This window comes from Peromyscus maniculatus, chromosome 8 (assembly GCF_049852395.1).
Source record: "Peromyscus maniculatus bairdii isolate BWxNUB_F1_BW_parent chromosome 8, HU_Pman_BW_mat_3.1, whole genome shotgun sequence".
Taxonomy (NCBI): Eukaryota; Metazoa; Chordata; class Mammalia; order Rodentia; family Cricetidae; genus Peromyscus; species Peromyscus maniculatus.
The window spans coordinates 76,028,030-76,055,649 of NC_134859.1; the positions used below are offsets into that span (position 1 = coordinate 76,028,030).

General features: G+C 46.7%; 1 protein-coding gene and 1 pseudogene across 4 annotated transcripts; one reads left to right on the plus strand and one right to left on the minus strand.

Annotated features, from left to right (window-relative positions):
- Window positions 1–27,620, plus strand: C8H17orf67 (chromosome 8 C17orf67 homolog). Of its 4 annotated transcripts, XM_076543119.1 has the most exons (6): window positions 1–1,656; window positions 2,494–2,581; window positions 2,737–2,944; window positions 11,372–11,472; window positions 24,262–24,398; window positions 27,178–27,620. In XM_076543119.1, the coding sequence occupies exons 3-5, from the start codon at window positions 2,812–2,814 to the stop codon at window positions 24,376–24,378; spliced, it is 351 nt and encodes a 116-aa protein (XP_076399234.1). In that variant the 5' UTR covers window positions 1–1,656; window positions 2,494–2,581; window positions 2,737–2,811; the 3' UTR covers window positions 24,379–24,398; window positions 27,178–27,620. The 4 variants fall into 4 exon arrangements, with proteins under 4 accessions (XP_076399234.1, XP_042138531.1, XP_076399235.1 ...); XM_042282597.2 differs by having other exon boundaries at window positions 2,494–2,944; XM_076543120.1 differs by lacking the exon at window positions 2,494–2,581.
- LOC121831933 (U6atac minor spliceosomal RNA) lies at window positions 22,728–22,831 on the minus strand (annotated as a pseudogene).

A 27,620-nucleotide genomic window follows, 5' to 3' on the forward strand; every position in this document is an offset into this window, starting at 1 on the left:
CTTTCAGCAGGCCTGATCACATCTGTCCTTCTCTCCTCATCTTAATAAACCTCTTGTTGGTGGATTCTGTCATGTGTCGTGACTTTTCCTCGCAGGGTGAGAGCGCCGCTAAAAACCAACACTGTCTCACAGGATTTCCTCAGGTTCTCACATGCATGTAAAGATTGCGAAGGGATCAATGCTTATGAAAAAGTTTTCGAGACCAGTATCCTGAGTGTGGTGGTGCACACCTGTTCCCTCGCTGGGGAGCCTGAGGCAGGAGGTTTCCTTCAAGTTTGAGGCCGGCCTAGGCTTCATAGTGATAGGAAGGTCAATTTGAACCCTGTCTCAGGCAAACAAAAGTGGTCCTTGTGATAAGTTAGTATTATCGGATAATTTTGCCTGAATAGTGGAAGTTTCACAGAAACTCCCACCTCTGAGGAACCTTATTCTGTTCCTGTGAAATTGAAGCCAGAGCCTCCTGCAAGCTAAGCCCATGTACTACCACTGAGCTGCGCCCTGGTGATTATCACCCCAGTTATTATTACCATAGCTAGCTGTGGTGACCCATGTAGACACTGCCGCATTCCCCATTCTTAGTTTATATGTGAGGGAAGTTCGTTTTACACAGCCCCAGTCAACTGACCCCAAGTTTGTCTTGTACCAAAGCCATGATGCTCTTAACCCAGTTAGATTTTGATTTTTGAAGGCCACCAAATATCATCTAAAAATTCGGGTTGCCTAGTTCCTGCCCAGTTCCCCTTAATCAAATTGTGGTGGAGATAGGTACCTCCCTTCCTTATAAGATCCCCAGGTTATTCTTTGATTAATTTATTTTAAAAACTTGTTGTTTAAATTCTGAAATCTTTCATATATCAGAGTTTAAAACTACATGCTCCAGGGGCTGGAGAGGTAACTCATCCGGTAAAGGGCCTCTGTGCAAGAGTGAGGACCTGCATTTGATCCCAGAATGCACATAAAAAACTGAGTGTGTTGGGGCTGGAGAGATAGCTCAGCTGTTAAAAACTGAAGACCCTTCCAGAGGACCAGGGTTCAATTCCTGGCACCCACAGGGCCACTCACAAGTCTGGAACTCTGGTTCCGGAGGAATCTGATGCCCTCTTTTGGCCTCTTTGGGCACTGCATGCACATGGTGCACAGACATGTATGCAGGCAAAACAGCCATGCACATTACATAAAATAATGGGTAAAGATGTTTTTAATGTAAAAAAGAAAAAAGAAAAGAAAAACTGAGTGTAGTGGACTGTACTTGCAATCCCAGCTCTGGGGAGTTGGAAACAAGAAAATTCTTATGGCTATCCGGCTAGTTGGCTGCCTCACAAAAGAAGGTGGATAGGATGCTGTGGGGTGATGAGTATGTTCACGTGACCCAGGTAATAGGGTGAGGTGGTGGGGAGCAGGGGCCTCCACAGCTCTGGGTGTCCAGGTGGATCGTGGTACCCAGCATACGAGGTATCCTGGCTTCAGCTGCTTTCTTTCAATTATTATTAAAATTTCCCTTTTTCCCTTTGTTTTGTTTTGTTTTCTCTCCGGATCATTTGTCCCTTTGCCTCTGGAAGGACATCTTGATGGTCGCCAGGTTTTGGCCATGATGAATAAAGCCTCTATGAACATCTGGGCAGCTTTTCATGTGGACACGGTTTTCAACTCATTTTGGTAAATGCCTCCTCTTTAAAACATATTTTTCTTGTTTTCTTAAGCCTCCCTGTCACTCTTAATTTATTTTAAAAATATTTCTTCAGTTTTTCCCTTAAATCTTTTTTATTAAGTTTGCAATTTCTGCTCTTGTGTTAAAAAAAAAAAACTTTAGTTTATGTGTGTGTGTGTGTGTGTGTGTGTGTGTGTGTGTGTGTGTGTGTGTACATGCTGCAGTGACTGCCTGCAGGCCCTAGGATGTCTCAGGACTTGGCTCTCCTCTTCCAGCGCAGGCACAGAGACTGAAATCAAGTCGAAGCCTCTTTCCTGCTGAGCCATTTTACCAGTCCTCGTCTTCAATTTTAGAATGTTCCTTTATTTCTTTTTTCCTTCTCTCTCCCGTTTTTTGAGATAGGGTCCCTCACTGTGTTGCTCAGGTTGGTCTCAAGCAACCCCCCTGCCTCAGCTGCTGAAGCCGCTGGGACTATGGCGTGTACTGTCACACCATGCTTAGAGTTTTGTCTCTTTGTTGACTTGTTTGCCAAATTTTTCTTTTTTCCCCAGCATCCTGTTCCTGCTGCTTTTGAGCAAAAATGTCCTCTTACCTCTCAGAAGATTCTAGTATTACTTGTCCATGGTCTCTGTTTTTACAGTTGTTGATTGTCCCTGGGGGTTTGTTGGATTCATTAGTCAATTTAGACCCAGTTTATTGCTGTGAAGCTCAGGCTGGCCTCTAACTCTCAATCCTACCGCTCCAGCTTCTTGACCGTTGAGATTACAGGTGTGTCAGCGTGCCTGACCCAGGTTCTTCTTTTTACCTTCCTCTTTTCTTTTTCTTTTTTCTGTCTTCTGCATCAGAACTCCTCAGAGACTGGAGACGCGCTGCTGGGGGCCCCTGGTCTGGGAAGTTTGGTCAGCCTGAGATAAGAGCAGTGTTTCCCTCAGAGTGAGTGCTGTGTCTTGCAGTCCCAGGCCCTGCTCCGTTCCTGCATGCTACAGCAGAGACTGTCGTCCACACCATGCACCCCCACGCCGCTGTCCTTTCCTGTCAGCGTCCTGCATTCCTGCCCCTCTGCCCGTGTGCCTCTCCTTCCTGTTTAGGTTGGACAGGCGGCTGGCTCTGGCCACCAGAACCGTTGCTGGCCTTGGCGGTGCTCACCTGCTGGGCAGACAGAGATGGAGGCCAACATCCCTGGACCCAGAAGAGAAACTGAAGTCCATTTGTGGAAGCACTCAGCAGGCCGGAAGGCCGCTGTCCAAGGCCGAAACATCTCACCATTGTTTTGCAGCTCCAAACAGGAAGGGAAGGGTGAGCTTGTGCCAGACCCAGAGGGACGGGAAGGGAAGCCAAGGTGGATGTGTGAGTGGGGCAAGCAATCTGACGTTAAAAAGGGGCCGCCGCCGTCTCTCCTAATAAACAGTGTAGAGTATCAGTCTGTATCCTGGTGTTCGTGACCGTCTCTCCTAATAAACAGTGTAGAGTATCAGTCTGTATCCTGGTGTTCGTGACTAGCCTCGGCATCTTTGGTCCTCTGAAACTGTTTCACAGACTCATTTTTCCCCCCTTCTGATTTCAAAGACAGGGTCTCATGTTGTCCATGATGGCTTTGAACTTCCTATGTAGCCCAGGATGGCCTCGACCTCTTGGTCTTCCTGCTTCCTCCTCCCAAGTGCTAGGATTACAAACACAGCATGCACGGACACTCTTGTCTTGGTACGCAGCATATTTTTAGCTGGGTGGTGGTGGTGGTGGTGGTGGTGGCGGCGGCGGCGGCGGCGGCGGCGGCGGCGGCGGCAGCAGCAGCAGCAGCAGCAGCAGCAGCAGCGGCGCATGCCTTTAATCCCAGCACCCAGGGAGCAAAGGCAGGCCATCTCTGTGGTTTTGAGGCCAGCTTGGTCTTCAGAGGGAGTTCCAGGACAGCCAGGGCTACACAAAGAAAACAAAAATAAACAAAGAATTTACGAGGCTGACTCTGGGCCTATGTATGTGGACACATGTTAGTTCTCTTGGTTGGGATAGATTCACTGTCTTTCTGTACTAAAACAAACAAACAAACAGAAACAAACATGTAAATAGATTTCCTGTGTCTCTGAATTTTTTTTTTAGTTCCTGGAATTTTAAATCTCTTTTGCTATTAAAACATCATGTAGTGAGAGGAGGCAGAGAACTCTATAGTGTTGTCTTTATCGAAGATCCTTAACTATCTGTGTTCTTTTAGAATCACTCAAAAGAAAATGGGAACCACAAATGAAAACATTAGTTATGTGAATACCATGAGATTATGGGTGGAGGGCTGCAGCTATCATCTATCTGTCTGTCTGTCTCTCTGTCTGTCTGTCTATGTAGTTAGAGGCAGGGTCTCGCTTTCAGCTGGTCTGTAATTCACAGTCCTCCTGGCTCAGCCTTGGAGTGTTGGGGTTCCAGGTGTGCCTCTCCAAGCTCTTGTGTTCTTGTCAAACAGGTAACTGAGCTCTCCTGGCGCTGGGAGTCTGATGAAGACCTGAGGTAGGGCTCAGAGGTAGAGCACTCCCCTATCACGCTCAAGGCCTTGGGTTTGAGCCCTAGGAATGAAGAACATAAAAAAATAAAGACGATCTAAGTAGTAGAGAAATAGTCTTGGGCACCGGAGCACCACCTCTTCCTAGGACCGGTGATTCCCTGGGAGCCTGGCCGCCTCCAGAATAGGAAAGTTTAGTGGCTTCATCTTCCCTGTGGTCTTAGTTGTGGGGTCCTGCTCTCTATTCTGCTACCTTGTGGACGTATTGAGAATTGCATCCTCTTCTGAGAGGCAAAACTGAACAGGCTCTTTCTTCCAAGCTTCAGCTCCTCTAGCTCCACACCTGTGGGGTCCTTTCCACCTGAGCATCCCAGGGTGTGATACAGGCTCTGACTCTCCTGTGTCACCTCTCCAGTCCATGAGAGAATACACACTAACTGAGTTTACAGCCCAGTGGAGGAGACGGCCTTTAAAAGGCAAATAACTAAATATGATATTAATAAATTATGGGACAGAAATGGGTGTGGGAGGAAGGGGAGTTTTACTGAGAAGGCTAAGAAGGGCAGGGAGGAACTTACCAGATGGGAGAAGTTTCAAGCTGACACCTGAAAGACGAGAAGGAGGTGTCACATGCAGAGGTCCTGAGGTAGGCAAGAACTTGTTTAGTAGAAATGAGTGATTGGGGAGGATTGGAGGGCTCGTGGGAACCGGATTGGAAAGAGCTAAATGCATATAGCTCAGGGCCACGCAGCACACGGTTAAGGACCCCCTCCCCATTTTGTTTGGGAAGGTAGTGGAGTTTTTAATTCCATTTTTTCAAACTTAAAAAAATGTTTTTAGACAAGGTTTCACTCTGTAGACCAGGTTGGCCTGGAGCTCACAGAGATCCATCTGCCTCTGCCTTCCCAAGTGGTGTGTCCCCTTACCTAGGCGAGGTTTTATCAGTGCTGCTGCATGGGGGAAGGATTGACGTGGGCAGCAGGGATGATGGGAGACCAGCTGTGGCTGTAAATGGGAGAACAGCAAGAAAGATGGACGACTGTAGACCCCTGATGTCTAATTCAGTAGCCATTAGCCAGCCATATGCAGCTGTGGAGCACTTGAAACGTGAAAGTGTAAACTTACATGTCAGAGTCTGGAGGCCTGATTCAGCAACACTAGACAGTACGAAATAGCCCAGGTTTATATTTTACGTTTCTTTTTTTGTTTTGTTTTTGTGTGTTTTTTTGAGACAGGGTCTCTCTATAATATCCCCGGAACTCAAACTTAAAGAGATCTGCTTGCCTCTGCCACAAGAGTCCTGGAGGTAAAGGCGTGTGACTATTAGCCGAGGATGGCCTTGAGCTTCTGACCCTCCTGCCTCCCCCTTCTAGGTGCTGTGATTTCAGACTTATGTCACCATACTCAGTTATGAATGAGCTGCTGGGGCTCAAACCCAGGGCTTCGTGCCTGCGCTAGGCAAGGATCTGACACCTGAGCTACATCCTCAGCCAAAAAAGTTTCTTTCTATTGTATCTATTTGTTTTGTTTTGTTTGTTTGAATGAGGGCCTTACAGAGTATCTAAGGTCCACTTGGAAATCATGATTCTCTTTCCCTAGTCTCCTGAGTGCTGGGATTACAGCTGTGTGCCTATGCTGGTTCATATTATGTTTTCTGCATTTTTTCTCCTCAATACAGGGTTTCTCTGTGTAGTCCTGGCTGTCTTGGAACTCCCTCTTTAGAGCAGGCTGGCCTTGAACTCAGAGATTCCCCCCTTGCCTTTGCCTCCCAAATGCTGGAATTAAAGGCACACGCCACCACTGCCTGGCCCACATTATGTTTTTTATTGGACAGAAATCACTAGATTAGAGAAATGCTTTCAGAGTGAATGTATGCTGAGAAATTTCTAGCTAGGTATAGATTTTTTTTTTCTAATTGATGGAAGAAGTTTACTTGATATAACAAAACAACAGTGTTCTATCCAACCACAAAGAGCAGAAAGAAAGGTAAAAAGCCCTGAGGCAAAACATAGATGAAGAGAAACAGGTTAAATTAAGTCAAAGAAAAAAAATGAAAAAATGAGTATGTGCAAAAAACAAAAAACAAGATCCCTGTATATTTTATTTATTTACTTGTGTGCTTCTGTAGATACATATATGTTTGGCACAAGAATTCCCTGATACTTGTGTGAAGGTCAGTATTTCAGTTTATTTCATCCTGTGTGTCCTGGGGATTGAATTTAGGTTATCAGGCTTAGTATCCATTTTTACCAGCCTAACCGTCCTTCCCCACCTCCCCAAAAGAAAAACCAAAAACAACCTCAAAATACTTAATGTGACAAATATACATATTCCTGAAATAATACTCTAAAATTCCTTAGTTCTTTTTTTGAAACTTGTTTTTTATTTATTTTTATTTTATGTGTGTGGGTGTATTGCTTGTGTGTATATCTGTGTATCATGTCCATGCAGTGCCCATAAAAACTAGCCTCTCCTCTAGAGCTGGAGTTACAGGTGTGGTTGTGAGCCACCATGTAGGTGCAGTGAGTCAAACCCGGGTTCTCTAGGAGAGGAGCCAGGGCTTGCTGTGGAATACTATTTTAACTGGACAAAGATGTGCTACATTTGTTCCTGCTGCCTTTGTTAGCAATGTAAAGATGTGTTACATTTGTTCATGCTGCATTTGCCTAACATGAAAGGATGTGGGTTTGATTATGTAAAGATGTGTTGCATTGTTGCACCTTGCCTGCCTAAGGCACCTGATCGGTCTAATAAAAAGCTGAGTGGCCAATAGCTGGGCAGGAGAGGGATAGGCGGGGTTGTTGGGCAGAGAGAATAAGTAGAAGAGAAGAGGATGAGAGAGAAGAAAAGAATGAGGAAAAAAAGGGGGACATGCCTGGGTCCAGAAGCCAGGCAGCCTCCGGCCAGTCAGACACTGGAGGAAGCAAGAAAGGAGGACATATAGAAAGAAAGGTAAAAAGCCCTGAGGCAAGACGAAGATGAAGAGAAACAGGTTGAATTGAGTCAAAGAAAAAAAAAAAAAGCCAGAAACGAGCATAAGCTAAGGCCAAGCATTTATAACTAATGTTTCCATGTCCTGATTTGGGAGCTGGTTGGTGGCCCCAAAGAAAAAGCCTGATGCAGGGCTCTTAACCACTGAGCCATCTCCCAGGTTCTTGAGAACTATAAAAACAGAAGGTTGCTAGCCGCAGCAGAGCTCCTAAAACCAAACCCTGTGTTTTTCAGAAATGGACAACTGGATGTGGTATCTCACGCCTTTAATCCCAGCACTCAAGAGGCAGAGACAGGTGGATCTCTGTGAATTCCAGGCCAGCCTGGTCTGCAGAGTGAGTTCCAGAACAGCCAGGACTATATAATGAGACCTTGTTTCAAAGAGAAGAGAGAGAGAGAGAGAGAGAGAGAGAGAGAGAGAGAGAGAGAGAGAGAGAGAGAGAGGAGACGTGTGAGGTAACTTTTACTGACAGCACATGATTTCTTTTCCTGTTTGCTGTCTGCTCAAAATACCAACCCAGTGGCCAGGATATTTTAGTTTTATAATTTTGTTTATTTTTCTTCTTTCTTTTCTTTTTGAGGACATTTCGGTTTAATATCAGTTACCTAGCATTAGCATAAACTCAGACAACTGTGGGTCAGGTTCTGTTTTCTTTGGAGCTGGCAAAGTGACCACAGGACAGCTGGTCATTATTCTGAATGGAGAGTTTTATGCAAAGAAAAGCCACATTGGTTTTAGCTATAATTTGTTATGTATCTAATGATTTCTTCATATAATATTTATTGATGAATTTCAGAGAACTTCAGCAGCGTGTTGGATTCTCCTTCTCTTCAGTTGAGACAGGGTCTGTGAGATTCAGGCTTGCACGGAACTTCCTGTGTGGTGGAGAGGACCTTGAGCTGGCATCCTGGCAGGGAGCCACCCCACCCTGCAGATTCACTTATCTTTACGAAAATAACCTTAAGTCTGGTTAAGGCTGCTTATGATCTTCCTGAGACTTCCCCAAGCCCTGTGCAGGAAGAAGTGTGTTATGGGTGTGTTAGTCAGGTTTATGTCCCCGTGATGGAATACCTGAGAGAATCAAATTTTAAAGATAAAAAGTTTCTTTAAACAATTATTTACAAATTTTTTGAGAGTATAATGTAATTATATTTCCCCCAACAAACCCTCCTGTGTGCCCTCTTGCCTTGTTCCTCTTTCCAATTCATGACTGTTTTTCCTTACAATTGTTTTAGGTTTATTTTATTTTATATATGAATGTTTTGCTTGAGTGCATGCATGTGTACCATGTGTGTGCTTGACTGGAGTTCTGAGTGTGGGTACCAGGAACTGAATCTGGGTCCTTCTGAAGAACAGCTAGTGCTCTTAACTACTGAGACATTGCTCCAGCCCTGCAAATAGGTTTTTTGTTTTTTCCTCTTTTTGACTCACAGTTTAGGGCAGTTGGGGCATAATGACTCTTTCCCAGGGGTCACACATCAGATATCCTACATATCGGATATTTACATTGTGATTCATAACAGTAGCAAAATTACAGTGATGAAGCAGCAATGAAATAATTTTGTGGTTGGGGGTCACACAACATGGAGGACTGTATTAAGAGGTCTCAGCATTAGGAAGGTTTAGAACATTAGGAAGGTTTAGGGGGTTCTAGCACTTGGCTGACTGCCCCTTTTTGGGCCTGTGGTGAGGCAGCATAGCATGGCAGGAGCACAGAATGGAACCGAGTAGATCACGTGATTCAGGAGCAAAAGAGAAAGAGGGACGGAGCCAGGTCCCACAGTCCCATCAGGGCGTGCTCCCAGTGACCGTAGGACTTCCTAGGTGGGCGCCACAGTTTTCTTTTTTTTTTTTTGCTGTTGTTCTTTGAGACAAGTTTTCTCTGTGTTCTCTGTGTTGCCCTGGCTGTCCTGGAACTCACTCTGTAGACCAGGCTGGTCTTGAACTCACAGAGATCTGCCTGCCTCTGCTCTCAGCATGCTGGGATTAAAGGCATGGGCCACTACTGCCTGACTTTTTTTTTGAGACAGAGTATGTCTGCACAGCCCTGGCTGTCTTAAGACTCTCTATGCAGATCAGGGCAGCTTCAAACTCACAGAGATCTGCCTGCCTGTACTTCCAGAGTGCTGGGACTAAAGTCATATACATCACTATATCTGCACTAGGCTCCACATCTTAAAGGTTGTTCCCCCACAAGTACCGGCATTTTGGGGGTCAAGCCTTTAACACGGGGGCCTTTTTGGATAAGTAGTCGGCATCTAAGCCATGGCATGGAGCATAGTGAGAACACACTGTGGAAGTGTGGAGACGGGTTTCAATTCTCCTCAGTGTGTGTGTGTGTGTGTGTGTGTGTGTGTGTGTGTGTGTGTGTGTGTGTGTGAACTTGGGGTTTTCCATCTCTGGATCTCACCTTCCTCGGTTTTGAGAAAGAGATGGCTGATAGTGAGGGGTCACAGCTACCGTGAGTTCACGCTTCTCCTCACTGCTTCATCACACCCAAAGGTGGGTTTTGTGGGGTCCTTCTCCAAGAAGAGAAGAAAGGAGTTAAATGACTTACCGACCCACCTAAAGGAGCAGAGCAGAGAGAGAGAGAGAGAGAGAGAGAGAGAGAGAGAGAGAGAGAGAGAGAGAGAGAGATATGAAGTTAAGATTTAAAGGTTGGTCTTTCTGGCTCCAAAGCCAGGGGGAGAATCTTTTTATTCCCTTCATCATGGTCCTTGCTTACCTGCCTCTGAATTTATCAGGGTGTGTGTGTGTGTGTGTGTGTGTGTGTGTGTGTGTGTGTGAGAGAGAGAGAGAGAGAGAGAGAGAGAGAAGAGAGAGAGAGAGAGAGAGAGAGAGAGAGAGAGAGAGAGAAAGAGAAAGAGAGAGAAACATATTTTTCCAAAATCCATAAATCAAATATGCCAATATAGGAGGCAATTCCGGCTAGTGAGATGGTTATGTGGGTAAAGGCCTTGAGGCCAAGCCTGACCACCTTTGATAACCTGGAGTTCAATCCCCAGGACCTACACAGTGGAAGGAGAGAACTGACTCCCACAAGTTGGCCCCTGACTTCCAGACTTGCACGGAGCCATGTACACACACATCCAAACACACAAAATAACCAGATGTCAAAAAAAAAAAAGAGAGAGAGAGAGAGAGACGTGTGCTACCCAGTGAAACAGACTATAAGCCAAAGCTTTAGAGAAATACTCAGAAACGTTACGGAATGTGCTCGATAGACCTGTTTACACGAAATGGATATTCTCAAAACCACATTCAGGAGGTCACATTACTGAGGGATCATTTCCTGTCTCAGGATGAAAAGTCACAGGAATTTGCGGGGGGGATATTTTAACAGTCATTATTACAAACTCAGAGTCAGATATGCTTAGCATCACGTGGCAAGCCGCGTTAGTGAGAGTCTACAGGTCACTAGGACTGACAGGGCCTCTTTCAAGTAGGTAGGACGGGTCCGGAGAGTTCAGTCAGGGGCTCAGGGCCTGGCACCATGGAGAAGCTGTTTGTGTTGGTCCTTGTCCTCACTCTGCTGGTCTTCTCCTCAGGTAGGTTCTCTCTCTACGGACACGGCCTGTTTTTGCACTGACATGATCATATATCGTGTATATTGATATTCTGATACTCTTTCTTCTCTTTTAATGTTTGCATGTGATTACCTTCCCTGCCACGAACAATTTTGTGACCATATCTTCTGAGTGGAATATGTGAAGACCGGATTTAACATAGTCTTAATTGCCACAGATAATAGAATGGGAAAGAATACATTTTTTTGAAAACCATATTCAGGGCTGGAGTTGTAGCTCAGTGTTACAGTAGTTAGTCCCAGGACCGTGTTAACAGGGCATGGAGGCAAACAACTCTAATTCCAGCACTCGTGAGGATCAGAAATTCAAGGTCATCCCAACTAGACGTGGAGTTCAAGGCCAGCCAGTGAAGAGACCTTGTCTTAAAACAAATAAAAACAAACAAACAATAACCTCTATACATTACATAAATGTCCACTATAAATGAATGGGCCATTGCAAGAAGTAAGTAGATTTAAATTCTGAAGTATTTGCTCTGAGTTAACCATAGTAGAAACAATTTAAAATCCCCACGTCCTCAGAAATGCCACATCCTTTGGGACAGATTCCTCTTTGTGTTTTAACCAAGATTGAATTTGCAAATCCTCTCTGGAGTGCTGAGATGAAGTGTGGACTCCCGGGCCTGGGAACCTCTCAAGTCTTTTCCTGATTCTTTACAGAAAGCTCCCCGATTCTGACAGAAAAGCAAGCCAAACAGCTCCTGAGGTCCCGGCGACAGGACAGACCCAGCAAACCTGGATTCCCGGATGAGCCCATTCGGGTGAGTGCTTGGCCCTGGCAATTGCATAGCACATGCTATCTTCTGAATGCACTATTCATTCTGAAATGAACTGAGTGCTGGTCTCTGGGTGGGCTGTGAGATGGGGGTTTGATTACAGACACAGGAGTAAGACATGAGTGGTCTTCACTCCTGGAGATGCTGGCTCTACTCATCTCCTGTGGACAGGGTACTTAAAACAGAAATCGTAGGGTCTCTGGGGTGTGGTGTGTGTGTCCCTGCATCCTGAGGGGACTGCTCAGCATCTCCCTCCTCTGCTTTGCTTGCTCAGCAGCTGCTCCTTTTAGCTGATGCCAACCCAGTGTCTGCCTCTCGGACCCCGGCAGATTAACAGCATCCTCAGCCAGCAACGGCCACTTTGGGTAGAATCTTGGTACCAGCTACCTCTGATGATGGCCTTGGCCCTCAGCTCCACTCTGTGGGTCATGGTTTCCACTTGCCTAGTCTTTCTGAACCGAGGCACCTGGGACAGCTAATATTGATTGTCAGCTTAACAGGACTTAGAATCAGTTCCCAGACAAGCCTCTGGGTATGTCTGAGGGTTCCAAGACTGAGCTATTCGAGGTAGGGAAGACCTACCCTAAATGCAGGCAGCGCTGTTCTGTGGACTGGGTCCTAGACTGCATTCAAAATGGAAAGAAAGCTGGGCATTAGCTTTCATCCCCCCGCCCCCCAGACAGGGTTTCTCTGTATAGCTTTGGAACCTGTCTTGGAACTCACTCTGTAGACCAGGCTGGCCTTGACTCAGAGATCCACCTGCCTCTGCCTCTTGAGTGCTGGGATTAAAGGTGTGCACCACCACAGCTTGGCAGCTTTCATTTTTTTTTTAATAATCATTTTTTTAAGTTATATTTACATCATTCCCCACTTCCTTTTCCTCTCACCGATCCCTCTCATATGTAATGCCTTTCTCTCAAATTCATTGCCTCCTTTTAATTATTGTTACACACACACACACACACACACACACACACACACACACACACACACCCTCCTGAATACATGAATACAACCTGCTCAGTCTGTGTAATGTTATCTGCATGTCTATGTTTTCAGGGTTGACAACTTGGTATTTATTAGATGACTCACTGGGGACTTTTCCCTAGGAAAGACCGTGTCTCTCCCTCTCAGAATTGCCCAGTGGCCCATAGTTCTTTGTCTAGGGTTGAAGCCTCACAAGCGTTCCTTCCTTCATGTTAGCATGTCCATTGGTTGTCCCTATTCAAGTCTTGTTTAGGCAGCCATGTTGACTAGACTTCATGGATGCAGTCTCTCTGACATTTTGAGGAGACACAATTTCACAGCACACTTTCTGTTCCTCTGGCTCTTACAGTCCTCCAGGTCCCTCTTATGTAATGATCCTTGACCCTTAGGTGCAGGAATTGTGCTGAAGAGGTATGAGTCGGGACTGGGCCATTTCTTCCTCCTTCCTTCCTTCCTTTGCTTTTTTTTTTTTTTTTTTTTTGAGACAGGGTTTCTCCGTGTAACAACTCTGGCTGTCCTGGAACTTGCCTTGTAGACCAGGCTGGTCTTGAACTCACAGAGATTCTCCTGCCTCTGCCTCCCAAGTATTGATATTAAAGGCATGCACCACCACCGCCTGGCTCAAGTTGTATATTTTATCACAACAAGGAACGTAATTCTACAGTTCCCTTTTCTGTCTTTATTTTGGGTGTTTAGTACATTCTTTGAGAACCTGGCAGGCTGTCCAGCTCCTGTTTTGTGGCCTAGCTTGGCTGTTCTGACATTCATGGTATTTCTGCCTCACCCAGGTGAAGGAAGGTTCATCACATTGTACCAGCAAGCTCCGGCTATCTGGAGATTATTGTCTGGTGGTGTCTCTCTGGTCCAGGTTGGTCTCTTTCCTGAACCCCCTCAACTGGACGTCAGTTCAGCCTCTCTGTCAGATTCTTCTTCTTCTTCTTCTTCTTTTTTTTTTCTGAGACAGGGTTTGTCTGTGTAGCTTTGGAGCCCATCCTGGAACTCGCTTTGTAGACCAGGCTGGCCTCGAACTCACAGAGATCCACCTGCCTCTGCCTCCCGAGTGCTGGGATTAAAGGTGTGTGCCACCACCTCCCGGCCTCTGTCAGATTCTTAAGTGAGGTCCACAGGGACCTGGAACCATGTTTACCCTCTCTCTCTCTCTCTCTCTCTCTCTCTCTCTCTCTCTCTCTCTCTCTCTCTCTCTCAATGTGCATAATTTGATATTTAAAAGACTTGCATTGGTCTGGAAATGTAGCTCAGTGGTACAGTGCTCACCTGGAATGCACAAGGCCCTAGATTTGGTCCCCAGCACAGAAAAAAACAATTGATGGTAAGTGCCGCTGACTCAGGTCGGACTAGAGTTGAACCTTCCAGTTGACTTTGTTTCTTCTCTCATTCTTTCTTTGTTTTCCAGTTACTTATTTAGTGGTGTGTACATGTATGCGGAGGCCAGAGGACCACTTATGGAAGTTGGTTCTCTCCTCGTATCATGTGGGGCCCAGGGACTGAACTCAGATTGTTGGGGTTGGCAGCAAGCACCTTTACCCATTCAGCCCTCCAGCTAGCCTGAATCTCTACTTACTTTCTAACTGTGTATGGGGGAGGTTTCCTTACATTACTCTACATCATTGCTCTAGGCTTTCTTCCGGGCACGGAGGCTGAATCTAGGGCCTTGAGTATGCAGAGCAAACATTCTGTCATTCAGCTCATCCGGGCCTTTGAGGTTTTCTCTGACAGCGCTTGCACCTGGCCGTCTTAAGCTCTGTGGGGCAACGGCCTTGGCCCTTACTGAAGACTCTGTAGGCCTCCTCCGTCTGCAGGTGTTTGGACCGTTGAAGCTCCACTTCCTGCCTCCTGCCACTGTGCTACACTTGGCTCTGAACTCTGCGTTGTGTGGTCCTCTCCCAGCTTAGGAACTTCCTTTGCTGACATTGTGCCTATTCCTGGTTTGGGGCCGTCGTCATCCCTGAGAACACGCACAGCTCGATCTGAATGCAAAGCACAGTGGCCCTGTGCTTGCCAGCCTGTCTTGGGATGTCAGTGAGGTCCCACCTTTGGTCAGGCAGGGTCAGGAGCTTCACAGAGGGTGGACATCATCCAAGGGCCCTTGGCTTCTGAAGAGCCATGCTTCCTTCTCTCTTTCTCTTCCTCCCCTCCCCCCCCCGCCCCTTTTCTTTTTTGAGTCAGGGTATTTCAATATAGCCTTGGCTGTCCTGGAACTTACTATGTAGATCAGGCTGGTCTTGAACTCACAAAGATCCACCTATCTCTGCCTCCTGAGTGCTGGGATTAAAGGTGTGTGCCACCATGTCTGGCCTACATGTGTGTGTTTTGAAAAAGACTTTGCAAAATATTATGTGTCAGACTATTCCTCCATATTCTTCTTTGGGCCTTGACTTGAGCCCCTGGGCTACTTGGAATGATGCCTTTGGAAGGCTGTCTCAGGGTCAGGTAGGACATCCCCTGGACATCATTGCAACATGGTTGAGTTTTGTGCTGTGTACACCGTGGAAGCATCTAGGGATTTTAAGCAGGGCACTGATATAATTAGGCCTGCTCCCCAGGAACCATTTAGAGGTTCAGGGTACAAAGTCTCTCAGACGCTGGCCTTCAGACCCTGCTGTACATTGGAAATAGGTGATGACATTGTTGGGCATGTTATCCATCTTCATCTCATGGTACCTGGGAGATGGATAGGTGGACTTTGGACAGTTGACAGCCTTTGGGGGGCGGGAAGGCATGTGCCCCTGGGAACTAAGCCTGGAGACCCATGTGTTTACTGCCAACGTAACTAACTGAGATGTTGACTAGTGGGATGGTTTTATTTCTCACTAAGTGACTGGAGGAAAGAAAACTGGTCCAGAGGATAGAGAAGCCATGGAAGAGGGTAACAGGTGGTGCTTTGGGGAAGTGTTAATTCGAAATGAAAACACGCACGGAGACTTGCAGTCTCTCCTCATGAAGATCTGCTTTATGGTGTTTGTCATCTTGGCTTAACCATCTCAGAGCCTGGCATCTGCAGAATTACTGGCTTGTTGGAAGCAAGCTCTGCTCATACATGGCGGGGATGGGGAGCTTGACTGTTTGAAACAGCTCCCGTGTGTTTCCTGCACCTGACAACGTGTTCATGATGAGCAGGCTGGCATCTGTCCTGGGGGAGCAGGGGGAACCAGGACCATTGATGGAGGAAGTTGGGACCTGGAGGGAAAAAGAAGAAGAGATGCTAAGAGGGAGACAGATGACTCTGGGTAAGAAGGGTGAGGGACTTTAATTGTAGGAGGCAGCCAGGAAGCAAGAGGGTGAGGCCTAATGTGTGTGGGAGATAGAAGGAGGAACCAGAGAAAGGAGCCTGGATGAAGACCAAGGAAGGCATATCGTTGGAATTCCCTGCTCTAGGAAACGGCTGATACACGTATCTGAACAGTTGACACTGGGTGTGCAGTTGGTTTTGCGGTATGCTGTTTTAGCCTCTGCAACCTCCAGCCACACTGCCATCTGTGTTAGTGGTTTTCTGGAAGGAATAATGACTGGCAGATGGCACACAGTGGGGTGATCATGGCTGTCAGGAGGGGGAAGTCACCCCTAGACTCTAGAAGCTGCTGTGGCAGAGAAACGGGCCGTGACTGTCATTTATAATTAACTTGGCCCCAGATCGTCAGCGGTTTTGGAGAGTAGGGTCTGGACTTCGTGGAAACGGGATGGGAGCTCCCCAAAGTTTGGCATCCGTTTAGGGACATGCCTGGTGGAGACAGGTGGATTTTGCTGAGTTGTCAGAGGACTTGGAGGTCTAATGAAGCCTCAGCAAGCTCGCAGAGGCCAAGACCAACCAAATAACCCAACCTTGTTTGGAGACAACTGCATGAAGCTGGGCCTAGAGGAAGAGAGGGCAGAATGGAAAGCCGTTTGAAGCTGAGATGTCCCCACAGGCTCATGTTTTGATATTTGTTCCTCAGCTGCACTGGGGCCTGCCTGGTGGAAGTGGGTCGGTAGGAGTACACCTTTGAAAGTTGTACCTGGCCCCCGGTTCTTACCCTGCTCTCTCTGTTCCTTGGTTCACCATGATGTGGACAGTCACACACTGGCTACCTTGGACTGAGATCTCTGCCATGTCTTCCCCACCACAATGGACTAAATCAACTCTCTAAAATTATGAACCCAAACAAATCTTTCCTAGGTCTTTTTTAAAAAGATTATATAACAGGGCAGTGGTGGTGCACACCTTTAATCCCAGCACTCAAGAGGCAGAGGCAGATGGATCTCTGTGAGTTCGAGGTTAGAGAGAGTTCCAGGATAGCCAGGGCTGTGACACAGAGAAACTCTATCTGGAAAAACAAACAAAAAAACCCAACAACAACAACAACAACAACAACAACAACAACAACAACAGAATATCTGGTCTTATTTCTTTCTGTTTCTGTCTTGTCTCTGTCTCTCTCTGCTTCTCTACCTCTATCTCTGTCTCTCTCTGTTTCTCTCTGTCTCTTTGTCTCTCTGTCTCTCTCTCTCTCATAGGGTTTCACTATGTAACTCTGGCTGGCTTGGAACTTGCTAAGTAGATCAGGCTGGTCTCAAACTCAGAAACACACCTGCCTTTGCCCTCTGAGTACTAGGATTAAAGGTGTGCACCACCATGCCCAGCATCCTATTCTCCTTTAAAAATTATCTATTATTTTTTATATATGAGCATGATGAGTGTCTGTGGGTGCACATACCGTAGCATCTATGAGTAGGTAAGAGGACAACTCTGTGGATTTGATTCTCTTCTTCCACCTTTCTGTGGGTTCCAGGGATTGCACTCTGGTCACCAAGCTTATATGGCAAGCACCTTTCCCCTCTGAGGCACCCTGGTAATCCAGTTTCCTATACTCTTGACAAAACTTTAAATAAATAAGATTTTGCATGTACAACTTTAAAAATGGAGGGGAAGTTTTGAAGGCGAACTCGGCCTACCCATATTTATATGGGTACATGTACATGTGTGTATGGTGCCAAAGTGATGATGTTCCTGAGTGATAAGATTTGGGGCAAAATTTTACTGTGCCCTCTGTCCTCTATGTGGTTTAAGTGTTTTCATTTCTTAGGGCTCCGTAATGGGCTGTAGTATTTAGAACAGTAATACTTTATTATCTTACAACTCAGGAGGCTGGGGTTTGAGTCAAGGTCAAGCCTTGGTGGAGTTAGCTCCTCCTGGAAGCGCTGGAGAACTGTTACCTGTCCCTCCAGTGCCTCCTAGTGGTGGCTGGTGGTCCTTACTGTTTCTTAACCCATGACTGTTACTCCAACTTGCCGGGCTGTCAGGTGGCTTTTTTCCTTGTGCAATATAGTGTCTACATTACCCCCTTTTCATTGCTGGAATGTTCTAGTTCTGTTTCTGGCTGATGTGCTGAAATACCCTGAAAAATGAAGCTTGTGGAGAAAGGGTTTAATCTTAGCTCCCAGTTCCGGGTTGCATCCTGTGACCGTGGAGAGATGATGGTAGCAGGAACCGGAAACAGTACATCACGTGGTGATTCCATATGTGCTAAGAAAGTGCCTAGCCACTGAGCGATTACCCTAGTCTCTCACATTTCCCTCTCCAAAGGACACCAGCCACCAGATAGGACCTATGGTGTCATCTTTAACGTCGATAAAGATCCAATTTCCAAAACAAAGGCTCACCCTCATGTGTTATAAGTAGAGATGAATTTAGAGGGCATACTATTTAAACAACCATTAAAAAATGAATGACCCAATGTATGATTTCCACAAGATCATGTAATTCATATTAGCTTGTCTGTGTCTCCATTCCCTACTGACCGGCTGTCATTAGGCCGGTCATTTAAACTTAGCCAAGTCATTTAAACTCCCGAGTCTCAGTTTTCACAGCTAGAAAACAAGGAAGTGGTAACTGCCTATTAGGCTCATTGTGAGGATAAAATGAGAGAGCGTATTATCTATGGGTGATTATTGAAAAAAAAAATATACAAAACAGCCCAGTAAATAATCCTTAGAACCTTTGTGCTGGCTAGTTTTATGTCAATTTGACACAAACAACAGTCATCTTAATGATTGGTGGGGGAGGGCCCAGCCTGTTGTGGGTGGTGCCATCCCTGGGCTGGTGGTCCTGGGTTCTCTAAGTAAGCAGACTGGGCAAAGCCATGAGACGCAAACCTGTAAGCAGCACCCCTCCACGGCCTCTGCATCAGCTCCTGCCTCCAGGTTCCTGCCCTGCCTGAGTTCTTGTCCTCACTGCTTTCGATGATGAACTGTTCTATGGAAGTGTGAGTGAAATAAACCCTTTCCTCCCCAAGTTGCTTTTGGTCACTGTGTTCCATCACAGCAGTAGTCACCCTAACTAGACAGCCTTTTCTCTCCTTTCTGCTTATAGAAAAAAAGTCAGTGTGCTCTGGCCTGGGGACATGCTAGCCCCAAGCCATCCCTGGGTTCCCTGCAACCCTTCCAAGGCAACTAATGTTCAATCACCCAGAACGTCTCATTGCTTTTCAAATGGAGCCTCGGCACATCCTCGCAAGTGTCTCCATCTGCCTGCAAGGCCCTTCTCCTTTGGCTCTCCCCGGCACCCTCCCCTTCTTTCTGAATGTCACAATGTTTCTCTCTTTCCTCTCTACCCTTTCACTACGCTCCTCACCCTTCCTTATTTGCACATTTGCTTTCTTAAGTTTCTGAGGTTCGCGGTCACCCTGAGTCTACAGATATTAAATGGGAAATTCTAGCAAGGAACAACGCATACAATTAAAATTGTGCAGCATTCTGGGGAGGGTGATGAGAGCTTGTGTTATTTTGCTTCATCTTGTCTGGGGTGGGGATGTCTAGTGTGGCCACGCTCTCTACAAGTCACCTGTCTGTCACTTAGTCTCTGTGGTGGTTTGGATGGGAATGCCTCACATAGGCACATATGTTTGCATGCTTAGTTCTCAGCGAGTGGACTGCTTGGAAGGATTAGGAGGTGTGGCCTCTTGGATTAAGTGTGTCCTTGTTGGAGGAGGTGAATCAGGACATAAAGCTCTCAGCTGCTGCTCCAGCGCTCTGTCTGTCTGCTTCCCACCATGATGATCATGGACTGACCCTCTGAAACTCTAAGCAGGCTCCCAGTTAAGTGCTTTCGTTGATAAGGGTTGCCTTGCTCATTGAGTCTCTTCAGAGCAACAACCGTCTCCATCACTGGGTCCATTGCAGAATTGTTGTGCTTCCCCTTCAATAAGCCTCTGCCCTTCCTCTCACTCCATCCCACCCCATAGGCATTATATCATCTCATGTCCTCACAGGAAGAAGGGAAAGTGCAGTCCAATAAGCTATATTGAGGTGTGTGTGTGTGTGTGTGTGTGTGTGTGTGTGTGTGTATACAGTTGTGCTTTTACATGTGCACTTATGCGTGTGGAGGCCAGAGGTTAACCTTGAGTATCATTTTTTTCAGGAGCTATCTACCTTGTATTTTGAGACAGGGTCTCTCATGGGCCTGGAACTCCTCAAGCAGGATAGACAGGCTGGCCAGTGAGCACAGAGATCTGCCTGTCTTGTGTCCCTGGCACTGGGATTATACGTGCACACCATTAGGCCTGGGTGTTTTAACGTGGGTTCTGGGGATTGAACTCAAGATCTCATGCTTGCAAGACAAGTGTTTTACTAATGGAGCTATCTGGTCTGTCAGCTTTCTTTTCCATTATTATGGATAAGCTCAGTAACTTTCTCCCTAGACAGACCCACCCAGCCTGCCCTGAGGCAGGCCCTACCCTGTGGGGGCAAGCACTTTACTGATGGAATTGCCCTTCCAGCTCTGTAGGATAACAATTGGATTATTCTATTTTATAATTAATTATTATCATTGGTTTCTTACTTGGCCTAGTTTGTAAATTAAACATCACCATCATAGGCCTGTGTGTGTAGGAAAAAACCATAATATATGGAAGTTCAGTTCACCAGTTGCTTTTGCAGACATCCACTGGGGGGCTGAGAAGGTATCTCCTGTAGATAGAGAGACTGTCCTGCAAATTTACAAAACAATGTTGTACGTTGGGTAAACACACCGTCTGAATGTGGGTTTCTAGAAAAAGGCCCAGAGAGAAAATGGGTTGACTCTCAGCCCTACCATCTCACTGAGGATTGAAGGTGGTGCTCTGGTGAACTTTATGTTTAATACTTAAATTTTTATTTATTTAAAAAGATTCTTTTTTACTCTTAATTATGCATTGGTGTGTTTGTCTCTGTGTGGGTATGTATGTAGACATGTGTGTGCAGGGGCCCGTGGAGTCCAGAAGAGGGAGTTGGATTCCTTAGAGTAATAGTTACAGGCAGTTGTGAGCTGCCCAATATGAGCTCTGGGGACTGAACTTGGGCCTTTTGCAAGGACCGTGTGTGTCCTTACTTTTTGAGCCATCTCTCCAGCCCCCAATTTTGATATTTTTATGCCTCTCCCATTAGACTGTTCGAAATGGCTCTAGGAGATGGACAGCTTGTTTCACTTCTGGGTCTCCAGCACCAAACCAATGATGGGCGTGTACTAAATACTAGTTATGTCTCTGTGCTTCCTGGGATGGATGGGTGGGGTGTGTGGACCCAGCGGGATAGAACTCTGCCATGGAGGCTGGAGTTTATTTCAAGGAAATATCTTCTATTGCCTCATGTAAACTCGTTAAGCCTCTCTTCATCTTTCCAAATTTTAGGGAAGAATACGTTTGCCAATTGCCAGGGAGAATGATACAAACTCTTTAAGAAAGGTGGCTTTTAGGCTTCGGTGATGTCTTTTGTGATCATGTTCATAAGCACTCCTGCACTCTGGGATTTTGCCTTTCTAGGAAGTGAGGCCATTTTGGCTTGTGTTCTTTTCAGGCATGTTCTTAGTGGGTGCCGATAAATCATGCTAGCTTTATGCTAAGTGGCCTTTGTAAATTCTCTTTCATGGTTAGCCCTGCGACAAATGTCCTAGGAACTGCATTATCCTTTTGTTCCCGTGGTCTCAAAGACGGTTCAGAATTACTGAGGTCTCATTCGAGCTCAGCGCATATGGCTTTCCTGGGGCACGGAGCTTTTGGGGATCCAGGGCACGTCACTTCTGAGCCAGCCTCTCCGCCTGTGTGATCACCTGGCTTTGACTAATGAGCAAAATAATTCTCCCAAATGTCAATGGATCTGTAATCCTGCCCGAATGTCATCGGAAAGGATGGTGACATGTTGGAAGAAGTTCCTGCCTTGATAGGCTTTTGCTGTCATTCTTGGGTTCAGGTCAGGCTCTGCTGGACATTTCACTTCATGATCACACCCCTCCAGTGAGGGTCTATGTGTAGTTTCCATTCCAATTACTAGGAAATGATTCACTTAAATCATTACAATGAGCACTTGACACGGAACACAAATACTGGTTTTTGTTTTTGTTTAATTTCTTCCCTCCCTGGAGAAGGAAATCTAAAGAAATGAAAACCTGTTTTCCATCTCCCTCTCCTCTCCCCGTCCAGGAACATTTGAGATGCTCATTAATGCTGGGTCATTCCGGACTCAGCCGATGCAATTGTTGAATTTGTGGTTTTTAGCAGATTTGTGCTTTGGCTTTTCGTCTTTGACTAATGACTGCCTGCAGGCCTTTGTGGCATATTCATTTCCCTAACATTTAAAATAAATACTGAAGTGTCATGGAAACCGGTGCTGGCTTCTCCCTTGTTCTCAGTGTGTGTCTCTTTTGATGGCTTCTCTTCAGTGATGACTTCAGCTGCTGTGAAATAGATACTGACTTTTGCTTTTATGTACATTTGGTGCTTCTAGCAAGACGGTTGACAGAGATGGCGAGGGACCTTTCGAGGAGGGTTTAGTAGGCTAGAAGGCAACCTTTTCATATATTCATTTATATGTCCCTTCAGTGAGCTGTCCTGAGACCCTCCTCTGCACCAGGCACTAAGTCACATACTCAGTGGACTGTGGCTGTTACCATAAAAAAAATAAACCAATGAATAAAACTTACCTGGCCTGGGTCGCATGTATCATAGTCCTAGCTATTTAGGTGGCTAAGAGAGAATCTCTTGAGCCCAGGATTTGTTTGTTTTTGAGACACTGTCTCTCTATGTAGCCCTCTTACTTAAAAAATTTATTTTATAGGCTTATTTTTATTTTACGTGTAGGAGTGTTTTACTTGCATGGATGAATGTGCACCATGTGAGGGCCGTGCCCCTAGAGGCCAGAATTTGGATCTGCATATGAAATAGAACATGTGGTGTTTGTCTTTCTGAGCCCGAGTTACCTCACTCAGTGTAATTTTTTCCAGTTCCAAAGAGCAGTAGATGCCACTAAGTAGGTGGCCATGCTTTACCTGTATGTGTGTGTTAGGCCCTTGTCAAGGGGAATGGTAACCTTCCCTCTCTCCATATAACAAACACTTCTTTTCTTTGGAGACAAGGTCTCATGCTAAGCCCAGGCTGGCCTGAAATTCGTTATGTTGCCTGGGCTGGCCTTGAATGTATGGGCTGCCTTCCTGCCTCAGCCTGCCACGTGCCGGGATTACAGTTATATAACCACCACGTCTGGATTTTCTGTGGGTGTGTGTGCACATGTATGGTGTATGTGGATGCATGTTTTCCTGTGTAGGTATGCAGGTATGGCTGTGTGTACTTGCAGGTGGAGGCCAGAGGTCCTCAGTTGCTCTCCACTTCTTCTGAGAGACTGGCTACCCAGAGAGCCCTGGGATCCTTCTGTCTCTGCCTCGTGAGTGCCGGAATTATAGACATACGTCACTACTCCCATTTTTGTTTAATGTGGGTGCTGGGGATCCGAACTCAGGTATCTTGTATGACAAATTCTTTATTTAACTGAACTATTTCCCAGCTCCACTTCCTTTTTTATTTTTAATGACTGTATTTAGTACTGGCTATAGAGTTCCTAGAGGACATTCTCAAAACATAAAAGCTTAAAGTTCAAACCAGGCCCTCTGTGAAAAGCTTTTCAATGCTGTAGGAAGGTTTATGTGCTTTAAGATATTTTTCAGCTGGGCAGTGGTGGCGCACGCCTTTAATCCCAGCACTTGGGAGGTAGAGGCAGGTGGAACTCTGTGAGTTCAAGGCCACCTGGGTCTACAAATTGAGTATCAGGACAGCCAGAGCTATTATACAGAGAAACCTTGTCTTAAAAAATATGCCGGGCGGTGGTGGCGCACGCCTTTAATCCTAGCACTTGGGAGGCAGAGCCAGGCGGATCTCTGTGAGTTCGAGGCCAGCCTGGGCTACCAAGTGAGCTCCAGGAAAGGTGCAAAGCTACACAGAGAAACCCTGTCTCGAAAAACCAAAAAAAAAAAATATATATATATATTTATATATATATTGATTATATATATTTATTATATATAACACATATAAGAATTTTGATATATATGCATATTTGATATAGATACATATCAAAAGGATTTAATCTTGCCACAAATACTGTATGACTGAATCTGTCCATTCTCTCTCAAGGTGAAATGCCACTTTTCTGGTCAACAGCCCCCCTGTTTTAGAGTTATATAAAAATATTTATGTGGTTCCGTTTCACACACACTTCGCAGTGATTCCCATCTCATGGATAGATAGAGAGCCCAGGGTTCTTTTGGAGTGAGGCTGGCCCCGCAGGATGTACCATCTGGCTCCCTCGCTGGCTGGCTTCCCACTGGGCTGTGTGAAAGACTGGGACTAAGAAGAAGGAAGACGCCGGGTGTGTGGCACACAGCTTTGATCCCAGCACTCAGAAGGCAGAGGCAGGCTGCTCTCTGTGAGCGCAAGGCCAGCCTGGGAGTTCTGGGCACCTTCCATTGCTGTGGGTTTGTCTTTACAGGAATATGTGCATCACCTGCTGGCCCTGGAGCACCGTGCTGAGGAGCAGTTTCTGGAACACTGGCTCAATCCCCACTGCAAGCCTCACTGCGACAGGAACCTGGTCCACCCCGTGTAAAGGGCCCCCGGGCCCGCTCGGTAGGTCCCAGACCTCCTTCTCTTGGAGAGGGTAACTATGTTCATGGTGGGGAGACGTTCTGGGGCAGTGTGCTCAGGGGCCAGAGTGCCACATGCTTGTTGTTTAAGGGGTGGCAAGGGAGCCAGCCAGGCAAGAAGGAAAGCAGGGGAGCCTACTGGTTACGGAGAGATCCCACGTGGGGAGGGGATGGTACCTTGCCATCCAGGAAAGACCTGTGTACCACACGCTTGCATTTCCTACAGAGGCCAGAAGAGGGCATCAGATCCTCTGGGACTGGAGTTACCGCCAGTTGTGACCCACCATGAAGGTGCTAGGAATTGAACCTGAGTTCTCTAGAAGAGCAGTTCTTAACACCGAGTTACTGAGTTATCACTCTGCAGGTTTTTTTTTTTTTTTTTTTTAATAGCTTGGAGAGCTTGAAACTTGTCTTAATTAGGCTAACCCTGAACTCAAAGAGGTCGGTCCTCTAGCCTTTGTCTCCCGAGTGCTTAAACTAAAGGCACGCGCCACCATGCCTGGCCCTCTCTGAGGTTTTTACAGAGCAAGCAGGACAGAGCATAACTGGATGGTTTATTATGTGTGGTCACGAGCAATCTTCCCATCTTTGCTCTTGTGTATTTTGTGCTGCCGGAATGGCACAGGGACGCTCCCTTCAGAATGTCACGCGGTAGTTTGTAGCGTGCTCTCCCAGAAGTTCTGTCACTGACGGCCTTATTACCCTGGTGTCACTGATGGCATGCACTTCGACCCCGTTTTATGGAGGAGCTGACTGGGCATTAATGGAGCTCCTCACTCAGACACAGAAGGGCTGGCCTGGCCATCTTCTGCTAACTCCCAATCCTGCAAGGATTACACCGTCTTGCTTGGTCCTGTCCAAGCCGTCCCTGGGAGGCAGCTTCACAGAGGGCAAGAGGATGCTCCCAGAGTGGAAGAGTAAGGCTTGGGTTGATTTTCTCTTCTGCTTTTTCTGACCCCCGAGCCGGGTTCTGGGTCAGCTCTTTCGGTGTGCTTGATGTTACTAGAGTTATGTTCAGAGTTTGGCCGCTCCCACAGGCTGGTTTCAGCTGCTTGTTTTCAACAGGCCAATCAAAGACACGATTACTGGAGACAATCAGAGAGCAAATTTATTCCACGGGGCCACACGGGGAAGAGGAACAGAGGCCCAGTGAACCCTGGGCCCACTTTCAGGGTCCTGACGTGAGGTTTATTTAGGGTTAAGCAGAGGACCAGAGGCATGCATCACTAGGTGGCCCTGGTCAAAGTGTGTCGTGTCAATCATCATTGTCTAGGCTCCAGTCTCTGCCACAAGGGGGGTACATTGACAGAACCTTGTGAAATCTCTTTCCAACAGACAGTTCCTTCTCTTGCAGGCGTTAGACTTCAGTCTTTTCCTTCTCCCAGCATGAACTTCTGATCCTTCCTCCCACAGCTCCCAAGTATTGGATTATGGGAGCGTGCGGCCACAGTTGGTTTTATGCAGTGCTGGGGGCCATACAGGCCTTCCTGCATGCTCATCACTGCTCTGACATCTGAGTTGCCTCTTCAGCCCCACGAGTGTCTCCTGAGAATATCTTTATTTCTGTCAGGATGGTTACATTCGGACATGCTCCTGACTTCCAGGCTGCCCTCTCCTCCTGCACCAAGGGCCTTGTCTTCCATCACAGAAAGCTCTCCTTTGGTCTCTTCTAGAAAACAGAGCTGTGGGGGCAGGTGAGATGGCTCAGCCACCAAAGACACTTGCCACTGAGCTTGATGATTGGAGTCTGAGTCTTGGGACCCACATGATGGAAGGAGAGAACCAATTCCCACAAGTTGTATTCTTGTGCTCTGATTTCTACACCCACACTGTGACACACACACACACACACACACACACACACACACACACACACACACACACACTAAAATTGAAAGGAAACAGAATTGTGGAGTGGTTAGGGGCTCAGACTATGGCCAGAGTGGGCTCTGTGTCTCAGCTCTGTGGCAAGCTACTTCTCCCTTCTCAGTTCATGTTTCTGCATCTGTATATTGGGGTGATGTCGTCTCTGGGCCTGGTACTCAGTGAATGACTTTCTAAGCAGAATCACGGGATTCCACCAAGGTCTCATTCCAGACAGCTCCCACACACATGGAGACAGGGAAGCGGTGGCTCAGCCTGGAATTTGGAGTCCAGACATCTTGCAGACCCCGAGTCTGCTAGTCACTGGCTGAATGGAAAAAGCTGGCCTGACTGGCCTCTTCTTTTATTGTCCCGAGGCCCCAAAAAGTCAGAGATGGCTCAGCAATCAAGAGCGCTTGCTGTGTGGGGTGGTGGCACATGCCTTTAACCCCAGCACTCAAGAGGCAGGGGCAGGCGGATCTCTGTGAGTTCGAGGCCAGCCTGGTCTACAGAGTACATTCCAGGACAGCCAGGGCTACCCAGTGAAACCCTGTCTCAAAAAACTAAAGAAGAGTGCTTGAATTCAATCCCCAGCCCTCACGTCTGGCAGCTCTCCACCACCTATATAACTCCAGCTCCAGGGAAATCTGACACCCTCTTCTGGCTTCCTGGCATACCTGTATCCATACACATATATGCACACACAGATACACAGATATGTAAATAAATAAAATAAATCTTTCAAAATGATGCACGTAGAGGGAATTTTCAGGAAGTAACAGCCGGCAGGTCCTTCCTTTTCCTCTTATCACCACTATCATCATCATCACCCCCCCCACACTTCCACCAGCACCAGCACCACCACTACCACGATTCTAAATTTTTTTTTTCTTTTCTAGCAGGTTGACAGGCAGGGATCCAGAGGCCGCTGGAACAGAGAGAAGCTCATCTTCTATTTGCTCTGAAGCTGCAGAAGTGAGATCTTCCTGATCTCAGGAACTTGCGGTCCCTTGTGGGCAGGCCAGAAGTTGCCTTCAAGGGAAACGGCAAATATATATTCTGCTCTGTTTTACTAACCTGCCCACATCATGAAAACTAACAGCTTGAATCACAGGGCTCCTGAAGGCCTTCCTACCAGTTTGTGAGTCTAGGCAGAGCCCAAGTCCCCCCTCAAGGGATGGAGTTGGGGGCTGCAGAACAGGCATGGGGTGGGGTGTCTGCACTGGGGACCTTGGGGATATCTTTCTCAGAAGGGGGAAGTGCATCACTTGGAGATGCTGAGTTTTGAGTCATCTGCTTTTTTATTTCTCTGCTGCACTTATAAAGGCTGACGTTTAATCTT